Source organism: Trachypithecus francoisi, unplaced genomic scaffold (genome assembly GCF_009764315.1).
Source record: "Trachypithecus francoisi isolate TF-2019V2 unplaced genomic scaffold, Tfra_2.0 Lachesis_group11, whole genome shotgun sequence".
In the NCBI taxonomy this organism is placed as follows: Eukaryota; Metazoa; Chordata; class Mammalia; order Primates; family Cercopithecidae; genus Trachypithecus; species Trachypithecus francoisi.
This window is the reverse complement of record NW_022681456.1, coordinates 83,722,934-83,739,525: the sequence shown is the minus strand read 5'-3', so window position 1 is coordinate 83,739,525 and position 16,592 is coordinate 83,722,934. Positions and strand designations below refer to the sequence as shown.

Here is a 16,592-nt window from a genome sequence, read left to right as displayed (position 1 = left end):
TTTTCTTCCCCTCGCCATTTTTTTTTTCTGAAAGTTTGGCAACATTTGTAATTAGATGCACGTAGCACTGTTTTGTGCATAATGGCATGGTTTATTTACATACATTTACATATATGCATTTTAACTGATCTCTGCTCATTTCTGGTTTAGATATTTGTATACTCCTCTTTGAGACATCAGTTTTCCTTCTTTTAGGCCCTTAACATCCAAAGGCACTAACTTTGTTGGCTCTTAGTGCTGAGTCTAGTACCATGATCTGAGTCTAGCACCGTGGAGCAACTTAAGTGATACTTGATGCATTCTGTCTTATTTTTTTAAGAGAGAATTTACCAACCCAGAATTTTCTAGGTAATCCTTTTAAAGGTAGTTATTCTTAGGACTTAAGGGTGGGGTTGGGGCTGGGGAGTTGTAAACTAAAACAAGTTGAGTATGTGCTGTGTGCCAGGGACTTTTGCATTCATTCTCTCATTGAAGACTCATCATAAACACTCAAGGTAGAAGTTATTCCAGTTTTACCTATTAGGAAACTAAGGCACAAAGTTGTTAAGTAACTTGTCAAGAAGTAAGTAAACAGCAGACTCAGCATTCAAACCCTGATCTGTTTCATGCTAGAACCCGTGCTTTTTCTATGGACTGAACCATCCCCTGGATTCCACCTGTCCCTTTGAAACCTTCAGGTCATTATGTATAGCACACTTATTTGCAGGCATGGTTTTTCTAAGTGGACAAATAAACATACCTTTTGCATTAGATGGATTAATTTAACCAGCGCCTGATGATGAGACTTACAGATCAGTTTCTCAGTGTTTTAAGTGTTTTACTTTGTTGCTTTTTGTTTGAACTTGCTTGGTGCCTTAGGTGAAATACCATTTGTAAGAAGTCACATATGTTTGACCTAGAAAACAGGGCTGTGCAGCCAAAGCAATTCTATAGTTTGTGTTTGAGGAGAAAGCAGTCTGTGCTTATTCTCTAGTTCTTGACATGGAAAATGTCTAGTCATTGTCCTAAATGAGGTGAGAGGATATCTAATGAGAATGGAAATTTGAACGTCCTGAAGTAAATTTCCTTGAAAAATCGTGTGTAAGATTAGCAAGGTTGAGTTAAAACTATAGCTTTTACAGACTGCCTATTGAAGACTTTTGAGAACCACTGATTTTATTCCAAAAAAAAAATTAGATAAAATAAAAATTTTCATCTTCTTTCAACAGATTGAAGTAGTTAACAGAGCTTTATTTCTGGCTAAACTATGAAAATGTTATATCTTTTTACTGTTTTCATCATAAGATTAATTCTACCTCTGTGTAGAAGGAAACTCCAGAGAGGTTTTAAAATAATTCAAGGTTGCAAATTCTTTGGAATCCCATTGGACACTTTCAATAAGATACAGCAAGAAAAATAGGGGAAGACGGAGGCCAGGAGCTGGTTTAAGGGTTAAGGTCCTTGTTTTGTATGACTGTGAGCTTCATTTCGTATGTTTGTGAGCCTTTCTAGATCACCTCTGGAAAGAGGATATTTGAAGATGGGCGGCTGCTATGTATATTGCATTGGATGGAATTATCATTGTGAGGAGAACATGATAAAATATAATAATGAAATTTTTATCTTCTAGCCAGCATGTCCTGGATAGTATTCACATCCTCTGCCTTTTTCAGCTTTGCTTTAAGATTGCCCTCATTCACATTCTCAGCTATATTTTTATCTCTTTCTCTTTATTCGTCTACTTGTACCCCTCTTGTATGAGTAATGATAACCCTAGTCCTGTTCCCTATCTCCAGCCATAGCCAACACGAACCACCTTCCTGGTCTAAAATTTACATGTAAAGGATAGAATAGGATGATTAGATTCAGGTATAGATTTGAAGATGTTGACTGTTTATAAGTTTTATTTTAGTCTCTCATTTATTTCTTTCCTAATTACTCCTTAACAAAACAGAACGGCCATATTCTATGTAAATGAATATTTAGTAATGATGTATAATGATTTTTTTGCTATTTTTAAAACACCAATTGGACACAGTTTCCGTAGTTGGCTATCTGGTTTAAAAGATGAAAGGGGTCGGGTGCAGTGGCTCATGCCTGTATTCTTAGCACTTTGGGAGGCCAAGGCAGGTGGATCACTTGAGGTCAGGAGTTGGAGACCATCCTGGCCAACATGACGAAACCCTGTCTTTACTAAAAAGACAAAAATTAGCTGGGAGTGGTGACACTTGCCTGTAGTCCCATCTACTTGGGAAGCTGAGGCAAGAAAACTCTTGAACCCCAGAGGTGGAGGTTGCAGTGATCCAAGACTGCACCACTGCACTCCAGCCTGGGCAACAGAGAGAGATTCCGTTTCAAAAAAATAAAAAAATAAAAGATGAAAGAGATTAAAAGAGACAGTTCAGCCAGGGTCCTGTTGAGGAGCAGAAGAATTGTTAATACATTTTGGAATGTCATCTGTATTTTGAAGTGATTCATAGTAATTGCTTATGTTGTTTATTTATGGACAACAGGTTTTATTTTTTAAAATTGCATCTGATTTAGGGGCCACCTACAAATAGCAATGGATAAAGAGCAGTAAGAAAAAGGCAGAGATTCTAGTCTAGCTTAGGCAGGACATGTATATTTTCACATCTCAGTTTCTTGTTCTCATGAAGGTAATGCCTTTTCCATTTATTGAAGAAGGTTTTCAGCCAAATCAAATGAATTGATGTCAGAATGTTTTGAAAAGTTAAAGAATAAAAAATAAAAAAAATTTAAAATAATGTTTCGAAAAGTTAGATTGGTGGTGGTGTTATATAGTGCCAATTTTTGAAGAGTGAAGTAAATTGATGGGCCCATGAGGCGACTATCAACCCTCAATGTCAAGTGTCTGAGGATTTCGTGGTGAGGCACAAATGGCCAAGTCCTACCTCAGCTTAGGCTGCAGGAGCAGCAGTAGGTCCATCTCTGTTCATCAGTGATTGAAATTACAGCTTCTATATCTGTTGTTCCAAGCATGCCACTCTTCCAAACTCTGGGTTTGATAAACTGTGCCTTCGCGCTCAGTGTCTCTCTCTCCTGACAGGCATCCTTCAAGACCTAACCCAAGAGCAACTTTTGTGATGTCTTCTCAATCTTTCTGAAGTAGAATTTGGAGCGTCTCTCTAAAAATGAATATATGGTAGTGTTTAAGAGCAGGGGCTCTGGAGCCAATTCTGCCTGGATTCAGATCCTGATCATGGCACTTACTAGGTGTCACTGTAGGCAAATTGCTTAAACTTTTGTGCCTCACTGTCCTCATGTATAAAATGAGAAAAATGATGATAATATCACCTGATAGGGCTGTTGTGAGGCTCTTGGAACAGAGACTGATACATAGGAGGCCCTTGATAAGTGTTATTTTACATATATGTTCTTATCGAGTATTATAATTTTTGTTACCAGTCTGTCCTTGCTCCCGTGGGACTTTGCACATAATCTTGAGTGTAGCACTTGCACTTTTATTGTAATATTTGTTTAGACTGGGAACTCCTTGAAGGCGAAGATACTATTTTATTTGTCTTTGCTTAGTGACCTGCATAGCATCCATTCAGTGCTCAAAAATGCTTTTCTTTCCTTCCCAAAGTCCCCCCCACCCTCCATCATCACCCCTGATTGCATAGCTGTGACTTTGAAGCAGGGTTGCATGGCACGTGCTCTTTTATTTCCACTGGGGCAGGAAGTTTATGGCTGCAGCTGTAACCCTTGCTGTCTGTCCATTAAGATTGTTCCCAACAGAAAAAGTTATCATATGACTTGATGACCCTCCAGAATTTTTCAGATGTTGTGTTTATTTAGCCCCTAATTGCTCAAGGTACTGCACAAGGTCATAAATGAAAGTTACTTAGCATTGCCCCATTTCTCTGGGAGATAGGAATCTTGAACAACTACCAAACATGGCTCTGCCTATACAGAGCCAGTCACCAGCAGAGTAAAACTAGCAAACGACTAAGTGACTGTATCATTAGGAATTTATATCACCTTTCTGATAAGACAATGAAAAGCCAGACCCAAACCAAATGTCTGCTCTGTAAAGCATTTCTTTCCCTACTCAGACCAAGATTGCAGTGCTTCCTTCTGGGTTCCAGAAGGTGCTGCATTTGTGTGCATGTCTCCCATGGCGCTTAATTATGGAGTGTTAGTCATGTTTGTTTGCCTCTGCCTCTTCTCTGTGACATAATTGTCTACCCCTACCCCCACTTGGCCAGTAGGGTAGGCTTTTAGTCAATGTTTGTTGTTATTTTCCGTAGTCCAGACCCTATATTTTAAATCACAATGAAAACTTTGCAAGGGAGAGACTCTTTGCCATTTAACAAATGTAGAAACTGAGGCTCTGCTGAGTGCATTGGCTCACACCTGTAATCCCAACACTTTGGGAGGCCAAGGCAGGAGGATTGCTTGAGCCCAGGAGTTTGAGACCGGCCTGGGCAATAGTGAGACCCTTGTCTCTATAAAAAAAAAACTTTTTAAAAATTAGCTGGTTGTGATAGCACGCCCATCTGGTCCCAGCCACTCAGGAGGCTGAGGCAGGAGGGTCACTTGAGCCCACAAGTGAGCCATGATTGTGCCACTGCACTCCAGCCTGGGTGACAGTGAGAGCCTGACTTAGAAAAAGAAAGAAACAGATTTATCAAGAAATAAAACTTGTCAAGAGTCCTTTTGCCTCAGATGTGGTTCTGTCTAGCTCAGACCCTTGAGCACGCTGTCACCCACCTCACTGGTGTAAATACACACCTAACTGCTCGCTACTTATGCGACTGTTCTCCTTACCTAACCTTGTGGCTTTTAGGAGGCTTGGGTGGCTGGCAGGCTCACGAACACCTTCTCACAGCCCTCTCTCAATCAACTTGAAGATGATTTGTGGGCCACTTGTGCCAAGCTGTTTTCATGGTGAGGAGAGAAGTTGGAAACATATGTCCTTTATACTCAGCCTCACACATGTGTCTTTCTGTATGTCTGCTGCTGGCTGTTGAAGACTGTGGTAATTCTGATGCAGCTGGACAGTCTCACAGCGTGTGGGTCCCAGACTTGCCACAACCACTCTCTTGTTGGTTTAGGTCAGTGTCTTCATACAAGGCTCTGTGCCTGCCTCCACTCCTGCCAAGTGCTGCAGGCACCTAGACAAAAGACGTTACTCTAGTGGGAGGGGAAGGCTAATCCTCCCTGTATTTGTTTATTTCTCAAAAAAACTTGAACAACAGGTTTACCTTAGACATACGCCATTTTAATGCAAATTTTATATAGGCATCATTATGATTCTCCTTCTTGTTCTATATGCCAGATGGCAAAAAGTCTGTTCTGAGTAAGAAAGCCTGTGGTGTGACTCAGTGTCTGAACTCCAGAGGTTCCGTGCTCTCCCTTGAGGCTGGATAGCCCAGCCAACATTCTTCCCCCTCCTCCCAAACAGTTCCCTCCTCACATTCAGTCTGCAGAACCGTCCAGCATACCCCGGACAGGATTCCTCACTGTAGCAATTTCCAAACTTGCCTGGCTTTAGGACTCATTGGAAGATGCTTGTTAGAAGTAGAGATTTCTGGATCTTAATTCAGACTTAGTGCATCAGAGTCTCCATGGGAGGGGTCTGGGAATTTGCATTTTTGCAAGTTCCTTGGGAGAATCTTAAAAATTGGACAAGGTTGGAAAACATTGCTGTAGTGCAGCAAAATCTGTGTAAGTACAGGTGGTGAGGATGATTTAAGAGCACGGACTATAGGTGGCAACCACAGAAATGTGAAATAACAGATTCTCACTGAATTCTTTCTGTCTGGTCTTGCCCTCTAGCTAAGGGATGTATCTATATCTGGCTTGGAGTTCTCTAGCTTTTAGTGCCTTGTGATTTATATACTGTTCCTCTCTTCAGGCAGTCCAAGCATTGCTTTTTTGTTCACTTTTAAGGTCTAGCTGTCAAGTTTCAGTAAACTTCTGGTCCACTAAATTCCGTTCCTTGAGCCTTTCAGCTCTTGCTAAAGAACTCTTTTTCTCCCATTTCTAGTTTTCCACCCAAGTACACATGTCTCTTTGATTTATTGTTCTCTCACTGCCTCCATTTTATTAATTCATTCAGTCACTCGTTCAACAAGCGTCTATTGTGCCAGGCTGTGGGCGGGCCACAGCGATGAACAAGACACAATCCCTGCCCTCAAGTGCACAGTCTAGCAGGGAGACATGGGGTGTAAACACATAATTAAAATACCAGTGGTGTGCTAAGTGCTATCACAGACATGTATGCAGATTTGTAGGCGCATTAGGAGGAAGTAGTGGAAGGCACCACAGAGGGGTGACTTTTGAGCAGGGTCTTGTAGTCAGAAAAGGGGGAGGGCATTTTAAAGTTACTGTTGGCCTAGCGTTGTAGTCCTCACATTCTCACTGCAACTCAGCTTCTTCCAGGTCTCCTTAACTTCTTTGCTGGTTTGTGGATCTGATGGAGCTAATTGGCTGAACTAGACTCTCTTGATTGACCTCTTTCAAAACCTGAGGTGGTTAGTAGTTGATTAACGTCCAGGATGCCAAATCTAACAGATTGTCCCACGATCATTTACTGACAGTGCCTGACTGAGACTTAAGCACTGAAGAAAGCTTTTTAAAGGCCTCTTTCACTTTGTCGCTTTGCCAGATGTGTTCTGAGCCATCAGAAGTGGCCTTTGTGCCAGGGTAGGGGGTGGAGGTAGGGGATCTTGTGAGTGGGGAATGGAACAGGAGAATGCTCTAGTATTTCTTTTACAATAAAAGACATGGTTTCCTGTTTCTAATGACGGTTTCCTTGGTAGGCTTCTGTACCCCTGTTAGCTGTATGTACTGTTTGAAATTCCCCGAAGTCTTGAGTTGGCTAATTTGAAAAGGTTTAATTAACTTTTTTTTTAACAAAAATTCACAGTTTCTGTATTTCACTAGGGAAACAGATGAAGGACCATTGCGATTAAATTTGTATAGTGTAGTAAGTAGTCATGATTGAAGTTATAAAATATTTATTGTTTCTTGAAATAATGTTCATTGTAGAAAAATTAGAAAATAAGAGCAAAAAGGAAAGAAGGAAAAGAAACTATAAAACCACTTCATAATCTTGCAAGCCATAACTAACCACTGTTAATATTTTGGTGTGTAAACATGCACATTTTTCTAGTGCATACATAGAAAAAAATTTTACATGTATGCAAATACATTATTCCTTTTTTTTTTTTTTTGAGACAGAGTTTCACTCTTGTTACCTAGGCTGGAGTACAATGGCGTGATCTCGGCTCACTGCAGTAACCTCTGCTTCCTGGGTTCAAGCGATTCTCCTGTCTCAGCCTCCCAAGTAGCTGAGACTACAGGCATGCGCCACCACTCCCAGCTAATTTTTGTATTTTTAGCAGAGATGGGGTTTCACCATGTTGGCTAGGCTGGTCTTGAACTCCTGACCTCAGGTGATCTGCCTGCCTCGGCCTCCCAAAGTGCTGGGATTACAGGCGTGAGCCACCGCACTCAGCTATTTTTCTTTTCTTTTCTTTTTTCCCCCATCCGATGACCTATCAAAAATATTATTCTTAAAATTGAATGTACTGCGTAAACCATCTTGTTAGCAAGTATACACCTATGGACCATTCATTCTTAGAAAAATGTGTACTTTTGAGTTTATATAAATCAGGCTTATTTTTTAAAAAATTGAACTCTACTAAAGTATATAAAACAGGCCAGGTGTGGCTCATACCTGTAATTCTAGCACTTTGGGAGGCCAAGGCGAGAGGATTGCTTGAACCCAGGAGTTCAAGACCAGCCCGGACAACAAAGCGAGATTCTGTCTTGAGAAAAAATTTAAAAACTAGCCAGGCATGGTGGCACATGGCTATAGTCCCAGCCACTTGGGAGGCTGAGGTGAAGATCCCTTGAGTCCAGGAATTTGAGGTTGCCGTGAGCTATGATCACACCACTATACTCCCTCTGGCCTGGGTGATAGAGGGAGACCCTGCCTCCAAAATATATATATCAACACACACGCCCCCCGTGAAAATCACCCAAGGATAAACAATTAGTATATAGCCTTCCAGATTATTTTCTGTATATATGCAAACACAGCTCTTACTTTTTTTAAACAAAATTTTAATTTTTTACAGAATCATATTATGTTATACTTAGTGTTCTGCAGCTTGCCTTTTATACATAATGTATTACATCTCCCGTGGCAATATATTTGGATTACTTGCACATTATTACATAGATTAGGGTTTTTCATTCTCAGCACTATTGGCATTTGGGCTGGATAAATCTTTGTTGTGGTACATTGCAGGATGTTAGCAGCATCCCTCGCCTCTATCCCCTAGATGCCAGTAGCACCTCTTCTACCATGGTGACAAAAATGTTTCCCAACATTGTCACATGTCTCCTGGGGGACAAAACTCTCCTAGTTGAAAGCCACTGATATAGATGGTCTATAATATAAGCATGTAGATTGCTGCCAGTTTGCTTTTTTACTGTAAACATTAGAACACAGGATACTCATTGATTTTTGTGCACGTGTGTGAATATTATCATTGAATAAATTCTTAGGAGTACAGCTGCTGAATCAATTTTGATAGAAACTTGCAAATTAAGAGGATTGTATCATTTTATTTTTCAACTGTATCCCAATGATTCCAAATCTCTCTTTCCTGAGTTCTAGATCCATAAAACCAACTGTTAATTAGCTGTCTCTTCTTGTGTGTTCCACAGGCCTGTCCTAAGCTTAACTCTTTTCTTCGACCTCACCAAACACACACCTCAAACAAGAAACCAGCTCCACCCTACTTTCTTTCTTTTTTCTGAGACAGTCTTGCTCTGTCACCCAGGCTGGAGTGCAGTGGAGCGATCTCGGCTCACTGCAACCTCCACCTCCCGGGTTCAAGCAATTCTTCTGCCTCAGTCTCCTGAGTAGCTGGGATTACAGACATGCACCACCACACCCAGCTAATTTTTTGTATTTTTAGTAGAGACGGGGTTTCACTGTGTTGGCCAGGTTGGTCTTGAACTCCTGACCTTGTCTAATCCACCCGCCTCGACCTACTGAAGTGCTAGGATTACAGGCATGAGCCACTGCACCCAGCTCCTACTTTCAGCCAGTCAGCAAATCCTGTGGTCTTCCTCTTAATTCATTCACTTCGTTCATCCTTTCTACCACTACCTTTAATTCAAGTTACTACTTACTCTTACCCAGATCTCTGTGGTAGCACTGGAGCAACATCTACTCCTTCTGGTTTTTAGTCTTGGTTCCTGACAACGCCTTCTCCTAGCAAGGGTGAACTTGCTGCAGTGCAGTGTTCTGCTGTAGCCCTTTTCAGTGATCCCTGCTTCCTCTCCACCATCCACTGCAGCATTGGAGGCTGAGGCCAACAGCACCTGACATTTATCGCCCTTGATTGCAAATTTGTATCCATCAAACATGCTTTTTTCCCCTCATAAGTGAATATTAAAATTTTGAATGTTTAAAGTACTTTTTATGCCACAATTTGACTTTTTTTCCTGTTTTACATATTAGGTTCTATATAAGGCTTCACGGTAAATAAAGTTATCTCTTATTTTAAAACGTTCTTTTTCAGAAAGCAGTGCTCTGTCATGTCACCTCCTGGCATATCTTTCATCCCTCAGCTTTAAATCACTCATTCTCCCTTAACTTCCTCTTGTTTCTCTGCATTTCCTGTTCCTTTTAACCCTGCTCTCTACTCATCCATCTATTCCCGTTTCCTTAGTATCTAGTCCATTTCTTGCCATTTCAACTACAGATTTTCTCCTGTATTTATCAGTTTATCCTTATTGCATTTGTTGGTATATGCACTAATTTGTGTGTACATCATACATACTTTTAAATTTAACCTTGTGGAAAAGAGAGCCACGTGAATAAATAAGACAAAGCAATGCCGGGCGCGGTGGCTCAAGCCTGTAATCCCAGCACTTTGGGAGGCCGAGACGGGTGGATCACGAGGTCAGGAGATCGAGACCATCCTGGCTAACACGGTGAAACCCCGTCTCTACTAAAAAATACAAAAAAACTAGCCAGGCGAGGTGGTGGGCGCCTGTAGTCTCAGCTACTCCGGAGGCTGAGGCAGGAGAATGGCGTGAACCCGGGAGGCGGAGCTTGCAGTGAGCTGAGATCCGGCCACTGCACTCCAGCCTGAGCGACAGAGCAAGACTCCGTCTCAAAAAAGAAAAAAAAAAGACAAAGCATTAAACTAAGGGGAGAGGATGTGAGAATTTTAGTCCCAGGTTCCAGCACAGGTGTTAGGGTACAGAAAGGCCTTTTAATTATCCCATCCAGAGCCTGAACTTTGTCTTGTCTTACTTCTATGTGGTTCTGTATAGCAATGTAAGTGAATACCTCAGAAACCAGTTGTATTCATTTGATAAAGTGAAACTCCAGAGAGAAATCATTGTCAGCCTTGCTGCATTCCATTTCGGGATATCTCAAATACCAAGGAAGCTGGGGATGCCTGGAAACTTGGGGATCTCTGTCATGGTATACAGCATATTGCTTTGCAAGATTGGTTTTGGGACAAGCTCTACAGTATTCTACAGGAAGTCAGCTCCAAGCCTGTGGGAAATCATACATAACAAAATCCTTGGCAAAGAACCATACATCTCCCCACCTCAACCCCCTGCCTCTATATGGGGTAGTTCTATAACTCTGTAATTAATTTTATTTTTATGGTGGAAAACCACCGAGTAAGAATAATGCATAACCTATTTCTGTTTCTTGCTATTTTAGGGGACATCACCCAGAAGGGCTATGAAAAGAAAAGGTCCAAACTCCTATCTCCTTACAGCCCGCAGACACAAGGTAGGCAATAAAAAATGGTTTCAACTTTTTCAGTATTTTTACACCAAAAAGATGCTGTCATACAAGACCTCTATCATTTTTTTGTTCCTGTTTTTCCCTCCCTTCCTCACCAGGGCAGAGGAAAAAAACGGAAGGAAAGAAAGGAGGAAATGAATCTTAATTGAGCATCTGCTGTGTGCTAGGCACTTTTAAAAATACCTAAGGTCATCAAATAATTTACACAGAACTTGGGTGGTAGTGTGTGAAAGACTATGCATAACTGAGATGATTCTGTGGCAGAAAATTCCAAGCCATGGAAACACCACATCGTATTTGTGATGGTGCACAAACCGTGATAAAGAAGAGCAAGAGGGAGGAAGGAAGGACAGATCCAGTATCGAATGGCAATACTTGAGGATTAGGGGGCAGAACCCTAAATGAACTTACAGATTAATTCAAAGCCAGACCCACTGCTTCTGTAGAGAGACTAGCACATTGTTTATGTATCAGAAAGTCCTGAGTTAATTTCATGCTTAATTCCAAAGGGGTTGCTATAACCTTTGCCTCTAAGCAAGGCTGTCTCTAAACAATCGTCATATTTTTTTGGCCGGGTGCTGTGGCTCAACGCCTGTAAATCCCAGCACTTTGGGAGGCCAAGGCAGGCGGATCATGAAGTCAGGAGATCGAGACCACGGTGAAACCTTGTCTCTACTATGAATACAAAAAATTAGCCTGGCGCGGTGGCAGGTACAAGTCCCAGCTACTTGGGAGGCTCAGGCAGGAGAATGGAGTGAACCCGGGAGGCAGAGCTCGCAGTAAGCTGTAGATCGCGCCACTGCACTCCAACTTGGGCGACAGAGCAAGACTCTGTCTCAAAAAAAAAAAAAATCGTCATATATTTAAAGTTACTCAGATTGTGGGATTTCCTTTGATAGCCTATTTCTGCTTTAATCACTTTTACTATAGAGTGTTTTGTGTTTATTTCTGATTTTCTCCCCTCTTCAACCAGAGTGTGTTTCTGCAAGCCTGTTCTTTGTGGAACGAATGGCTTTTTTTTTTTTTTTTTTGCTGAATTATAAATACCATGAGGACTTTGTATCTCCCGCAGTTCTCATAGTAAGCTTTGCACAGGGTTTATGGTCTATAAATATTTGTTGAATGAACAGTGAAATAAATAAATAAATAAATAAATAATGGTGGTATACCCATATATTTCACTGACGTGCTTGTTTTATTTCCTGTATTGTTCTTGGAAATACCTTCATAGAGAAACTAGTAGGTCAATACACTGACAGCTAATTTAAGATATCTCAATGAATAGGTGTATGTAGAAATGAATTGAGAGAGAAGAGATGGAAGTTGGGCCAGCGACAGCGAATGAAAAGCCAGCTTTTGCTGAGCAAGGCATGACCTAGGGGTTGGGGAGGTTAGCCTGAGTTGCTGCTTGTTGTGGATCTGGCCCATGCCTCTGAAGGCCCAGAGATTTACTTGAGTAAAAGCAAGTAAATCTTTGATGTAAAAGCAGTAGCTCAGCAAGAGGTATAACTGTAAAAAGGACCACAATTTTTTATCCATAGTCAGGCTACGCAGAAACCAAATCATGTTCAAAAATCAATTTATGAATTTACTATGAGAAATTTTTATTTTAGGCAGAGTCTTGCTCTGTCACCCAGGCTGAAGTGCAGTGGTGCGATCATGGTTCACTAGAGCCTCAATCTGCCGGGTTCAAGTGATCCTCCTGCCTCAGCCTCCTGAGTAGCTGGAACTACAGGTGTGTGCCACCACACCCAGTTAATTATTTTTTGTAGAGTTGGGGTCTCACTTTATTGCCCAGGCTGGTCTTGAACTCCTGAGCTCAAGCAGTACTGCCACGTCAGCCTCCCAGAGTATTGGGGTTATAGATGTGAGCCATCACGCCTGGCCTACTATGAGAAATCTGTATGGTCAGCACATTCTTGCCCCATGAGCAAGCCTATAAGGGGAACGAAATCATTTGCTTAGTGAGCATGGATTTGATGAATCAGTTGTTTAATTGCAGTAGGCCAAGGGAGTATGGCATATCCCTCCCCCAGTAGGGATGGCCTTGCAGGTGACCTCACAGGGGAAATAGAAGGCATACGATGACATCTCCTTCAACTTCCTGATGCCACACTCCCACATCTGTGCCCTTCCATGATTACTTCCTTCTTTCTGGTTAAAAAGATTATCTGTCCCTCCAGGCCAAGGACAGTCCTTCTACCTATGCTTTGGATCCCAACCCCTCCTCCTTTTCCACAAACCTTATACTATCCAATGGCACCAAAGATAGGGCAGTGAGAGCAGTCTACCTGGGTGCAGTCAGTAAGGCACACAGTGTCTGTAGAGAGCTTAAAAAACAGTGATGGGCCGGGCGTGGAGGCTCACGCCTGTAATTCCAGCACTTCGGTAGGCCAAGGTGGGTGGATCACCTGAGGTCAAGAGTTCAAGACCAGCCTGGCCAACATGATGAAACCCCATCTCTACTAAAAATACAAGAATTAGCCGGGTGTGGTGCCGCACACCTGTAATCTCAGCTACTCGGGACGCTGAGGCAGGAGAATCGCTTGAACACAGGAGGCAGAGGTTGCAGTGAAGCAAGATCATGTCACTGCACTCCAACCTGGGCCACAGAGCAAGGCTCCATCTCAATAAATAAATAAATAGCAATGATGAAAACGACAAACAATTGGTCTGCTTTTTACTAAAAAGTATCACTGTGTGCAGCAATTCTAAACACTGTAATAAAGACTTCTCCTGCTGAGGCAGACAGCTGCATTGTCCCCTTAGTATGCCATTGCTGTCAGGTCCTCATCTCTCTCGTACAGTCATTCTCTCTCTCTCCTACAGTCACTCTTTCTCAACCATATTCATCCCTCAGCAGTTCATCATGCTTGTTACTGTCTATTAAAAAAAAAAATCCTCCATTTCACCCTCTTTGTTGCCCCTTTCTAATCAAACTGCTCAAAACTGTCTATACTTACACTATTTTCTCAAATGCTCACTTCTCAGCCCATTTTAGTTCCTTCTGGAGCTACTGCCATCTAATCTCAGTCTCTCAAAACTCTTATTTTGAATCTCTCTTCTTTTCTTTCATTCTTGTTTTTGTTTTGAGACAGGGTCTGGCTGTGTTGCCCAGGCTGGAATGCAGTGGTGTGATCTGGGTTGATTGCAACCTCTGCCTCCCAGCCTCAAACGATCCTCCCGCCTCACCCTCCCAAGTAGCTGGGACTACAGGCGTGAGCTCCCACACCCAGCTAATTTTTGTATTTTTTTGTAGAGACAGGGTTTTGCCATGTTGTCCAGGCTGGTATTGAACTACTGAGCTTAAGCAATCCATCTGTCTTGGCCTCCCAAAATGCTGAGATTACAGGCACAAGCCACCATGCCCTACCCACTCTTCTTATTTTCTTATCCTTCACTTCCTGCTGCTCCAAGTCTTTCTTACAGGCTCATTTTTGTCTGTTAAATGTTAGATTTCTCAAGTTAAGGACCAAGACCTCTTGCCTTCTCACTCTGTATCAGTGGTTCTCAAATTGTAGCAAGCCCTCAGAATCACTGGAGGGCTTGTTAATACACAGACTGCAGGGCCCCATTTTCAGGGTTTCTCATTCATCTGGTCCAGGATGAGGCCTGAGAATTAGCATTTTTGTTAATTTCTCAGTTAATGTTGAGCTTGAGAACCAGTGCTGTATCTCTCTAAATTATTTCAGCCACACCTGTGACTTTAATTATCATTCGAATTCAGATAACTCCTAAATATGTATCTTCAACCTAGATCTCTTCCGAGCCCCTGATCCATAGATCCAACTGTATACTTAACATCTCCACTTATATACCTTAAAGGCATCACCATTTCAACATATCCAAAATTTAAATTTATGACTTCTCCACCCTACCTCTACCACCATTACTAACCCCTCCCTACACACATTCCCCAGAAAACCAACTGCAGCCTGCTCCTGTGCTTCTAGTTTTCCCTTCTGAGTGAATACAACTCGCATTCATAAGCCCAGCAAGTTACAGGCTTAAAAGTCATCCTTAATGTCCCTGTCTTCCTTCCCTTCTTTGGTTACCAAGTCCTATCAGTTTTCTGTTTCTTCTTGAGCCAGTTTTGGTAAACTCAATTTTTTTTTTTTTTTTTTTGAGACGGAGTCTTGCTCTGCCACCCAGGCTGGAGTGCAGTGGCCAGATCTCAGCTCACTGCAAGCTCCGCCTCCCGGGTTTAGGCCATTCTCCTGCCTCAGCCTCCCGAGTAGCTGGGACTACAGGCGCCCGACTCGTCACCCGGCTAGTTTTTTGTATTTTTAAGTAGAGACAGGGTTTCACCGTATTAGCCAGGATGGTCTCGATCTCCCGACCTCGTGATCCGCCCGTCTCGGCCTCCCAAAGTGCTGGGATTACAGGCTTGAGCCACCGCGCCCGGCTTTTTTCTTTTTTTTTGAGATGGAGTCTTGCTGTGTCACCCAGGCTGGAGTGCAGTGGCACAGTCTCGGCTCACTGCAACCTCTGCCTCCTGGGTTCAAGTGATTCTCCTGCCTCAGCCTCCCAAGTAGCTGAGATTACAGGCGACTGCCACCACACGGCTAATTTTTGTATTTTTAGTAGAGACAGGGTTTCACCATGTTGGCCAGGATGGTCTCAATCTTTTGACCTCATGATCCACCCGCCTTGGCCTCCCAAAGAGCTGGGATTACAGGCATGAGCCACCGCGCCTGGCTCTAGTTCAAGTGATTCTTGTGCCTCACCTTCCCCAGTAGCTGGGATTACAGGTGTTGCCACCACGCCCAGCTAATTTTTGTATTTTTAGGAGAGACGGGGTTTCACCATTTTGCCTAGGTTAATCTTGAACTCCTGACCTCAAGTGATTTGCCCGCCTCAGCCTCCCAAATTGCTGGAATTACAAGCATGAGCCACTATGCCTGGCTCAATTTTCTTCTTCTTAAAGCACATTTTTTAGTAGCCAAATACTTTAGTGAGGGTCTCTCAGTGGTAAATTCTTTCATTTTGTGTTTTTCACTTTATTTGACCATTTTGTTCATTAACAATGTCCTTCCCAAAAAGGGGTGGGTTGTAGGGTTGGGTAATTTATGTTATATAGATTCCATGTCAAAATAAGAGATTACCCTTTGGCATATTTACCCTATATGTCTTTGTAAATGTTGAAGGAAGCCATTTAATTTGACTTTTTCCCCCCTCCAAATAGAGAGAAGGTCTCACTGTGTTGCCCAGGCTGGTCTTGAACTCCTGAGCTCAAGTAATCCTCCTGCCTCCACCTTCCAGAAGTGCTAGGATTATAGGTGTGAACTACCACATCTCCCTAGTTTGACTTTTTAAATGGCATTGGATGCAAATTTAAACTTTATTAAAGTTTAGTAGAGTCCAGCTGGGTGCAGTGGCTCACGCCTGTAATCCTGGCACTTTGGGAGGCCAAGGCGGCCAGATCACCTGAGGTCAGGAGTTCAAGACCAGCCTGACCAACATGGAGAAACCCCATCTCTACTAAAAATACAAAATTAGCCAGGCATGGTGGCGCATGCCTGTAATCCCAGCTACTTGGGAGGCTGAAGCATGAGAATCGTTTGAATCTGGGAGGTGGAGATTGCAGTGAGCCAAGATTGTGCCACTGCACGCCAGCCAGGGTGACAGAGCGAGACTCTATCTCAAAAAAAAAAAAAAAAAAGTAACATTCTCACTACTATCTTTTTATTTATTATTATTATTATTATTTTTGAGATGGAATCTTGCTCTGTTGCCCCGGCTGGAGTGCAGTGGCATGATCTCGGCTCACCACAACCTCCACCTCCCAGGATCA

The 16,592-nt window shown here is 42.4% G+C and overlaps 1 protein-coding gene across 5 annotated transcripts in view; it reads left to right on the top strand.

The window, feature by feature from the left end:
* The window catches only part of DIP2B (disco interacting protein 2 homolog B), a 269,875-nt gene that overhangs the window by 121,396 nt on the left and 131,887 nt on the right, over positions 1 to 16,592 (top strand). For all 5 annotated transcript variants that reach the window (XM_033222100.1, XM_033222099.1, XM_033222097.1 and 2 more), the window contains exon 2: positions 10,712 to 10,783. In XM_033222100.1, coding sequence (XP_033077991.1) covers positions 10,712 to 10,783 — 72 coding nt within the window. The remainder of the gene's footprint in view (positions 1 to 10,711; positions 10,784 to 16,592) is intronic.